The sequence below is a fragment of the Nannospalax galili genome, unplaced genomic scaffold (genome assembly GCF_000622305.1).
Source record: "Nannospalax galili isolate Female #2095 unplaced genomic scaffold, S.galili_v1.0 scaffold649, whole genome shotgun sequence".
NCBI lineage: Eukaryota > Metazoa > Chordata > Mammalia > Rodentia > Spalacidae > Nannospalax > Nannospalax galili.
Genome location: NW_008359093.1, coordinates 1,605,053 through 1,607,437, shown reverse-complemented (window position 1 = coordinate 1,607,437; position 2,385 = coordinate 1,605,053). Strand labels below are relative to the sequence as shown.

The 2,385-nt window shown below is 36.3% G+C and overlaps 1 protein-coding gene across 1 annotated transcript; it reads right to left on the bottom strand.

Annotated features, from left to right (window-relative positions):
* Positions 1–9: 9 nt before the first annotated feature.
* LOC103725528 (vomeronasal type-1 receptor 96-like) lies at positions 10–531 on the bottom strand (the record flags this gene model as incomplete). Its single annotated transcript, XM_008822827.3, has 1 exon — positions 10–531. A coding segment is annotated over one exon (522 nt), but the record flags the coding sequence as incomplete, so codon positions are not given.
* Positions 532–2,385: the final 1,854 nt, after the last annotated feature.

Here is a 2,385-nt window from a genome sequence, read left to right as displayed (position 1 = left end):
TCTTTGAAAACATGTAATTCTCAGTAGTGACTGGGAAGAAGTAAACTGTGAAATAACTTTACTATTCTTCATTAGTAAAAATGGGGAGATGGTAGGGTAGCAGGTTGTTAAAACTGTATTAAAACCCCTCAAACTTGTCATTTTCTCATGTGCATAAAACTCATAAAGGGTGACAAAGTTGTTTCCCCAAAAAAAGAACACAAAGCAGCTTGCCAGCAACAGGATGTTCTCAGTAGCTTTGCATTCGGGAGATGACTGGGAGGAAAGGCTTGGGCTGTGGAGACGCTGGACTACCTTATGGTGTCTATAGAGGAGAATCACCATGTAGAGGCTGGTCCACATCATAAGGGTCACAAAGAAGAGATCTTGAATCAGTATGATACTCAAAAAGAATTCGGGTTTGATGTTCCCAAATTCTGTTGCTTCACAGTAAGCTTGTGAATATCCATGATCGACTTGAGAGCCATTCGTTTTGGCTACCACAGTCTCAATGACACGCACATAGATGATCAGGTTGATGAACCAGGAAAACAAGAAGTGTCACCTTTGGGCCGGAAATTGAAAGGAGTTGAACATTTCACCAACTGCTTTTCATCCTGAACTGTGAGTCAGCAAATTTCCAATAAATATCATTTAGAAATAATTTTATGGCACAGTCCATTTATTGATCATTTTGGCCTGATGAACCTGAAGGGTCTTTACAATCATGTTTCCGAGGGACACCATCTTGGGAATAGTTCTCATAGCTCAGTTTTGTGTTGGTATCACAAGGAACTCATTACTCTTCATTTTTTATATTTACACTTTTTCTTTAAACCTCATGTTAAGAGGCCAATAGATTCGATTTTCATGCACCTGACCATAGTCAATATAGTGATGGTTATATTCACACTGATACCAGATATGTCAACTTTTGGAGTACGTCGTTTTCTGGATGATGTTGATTGTAAGGTAATTATGTATGTATTCAGAGTTACTCGGGCCCTTACCATCTGCACCATCTGTATTCTGAGCACATTTCAAGCCACCACCATCACTCCCAGTAATTCCAAGTGGGCGTGGCTTAAGCCTAAACTCTCCACGTGGACTTTTCCCTCCTTTGTTTGCTTGTGGCTCATCAACATGCTCATCTGTAGTGTTATAGTTGAAATGGTAAAAGCCAGAAGCAATTTCACTTTTGTTGGTAATGGATATTATCATGGTTATTGTCTAAACAGTCTGGGAACCACAATTCAGGGTCATTTTTAAGTATCATACTGATTTGAGACCTTTTCTTTGTGGTCCTCACGATGTGGACCAGCCTCTACATGGTGACTGTCCTCTACAGACACCATAGGAGAGCCCATCACCGCCATGGGTCAAGACTCTCCCCCAAGTCTTTTCCTGAGCAGAAAGCCACTCGTGACATCCTGTGGCTGGTAAGCTGCTTTGTGTTCTTTTACTGGTTGAACAATTTTGTCACTCTTTATGGGTTTTATTGGCCTGTGAAAATCGCAATATTGGATGGAATTAATGCAATTTTTGTGTCATCCTTCCCAACCCTCTGCCCTTTTTTACTAATAAAGAATAAAAAAATTACTTTGCAATTTGCTTCTTCCCTTCCTATATTGAAAATTCACTGCTTTAGAAGTGCATTCAATGGCTGAACTGAATCTCACACTTTCACATCAGTGTCTTAATGATTTATATGAGAAAACCAAATTTATGTGGAACTTGAATATCTGATATGACCTGTCATAATATAGACATTTTGTCTATTAGTAAAATTTAGATATTTAAATTTGACACAAATAGAAGTCCATGTATATAATTGTAATAATTTCCACATTTATAAACCAAATTATGACACTTTGAGGAAAAGTAATATATTTTATAGACTCTTAATAGTATTCTAGTCTTTGAGCTTTCTTTATTAAAATACTAGCAGCAAATTTACAAAAACATTTGAGCTTTACAATTATCTACATACTGTGATTTTATTTTAAATCAATTTCAATTAAAACCTGTTTTCTTACCTTTAATTTTTTCATGTAGTTCACATTCCAGGATGGTAACCAAGAAAATTAAAAATGTTTTGATACCACAATATTCATGTTGTAAATAATTAGTGCACTTTATATTATTGGTATTGTTTAAAGTATGCAAATCCTTAGAGCTAATCAACAACTGTCTAATTGGATTTAAGGCCTGTCAATGGGAGGGAATTAGTGCGTGTTACTATAAACATAGCCAAGTACACATGGCTGGAGAAGTCATGGACAAAAGAGAACAACATACGTCTACCACTTTCTTAGACCAAAATAACTTCTTACTATATTCTAAGTATGTATCGTTATATTTATAGATAAGTGAACCACTCATCAAAAAGGCTTATTAAGCTTTTTG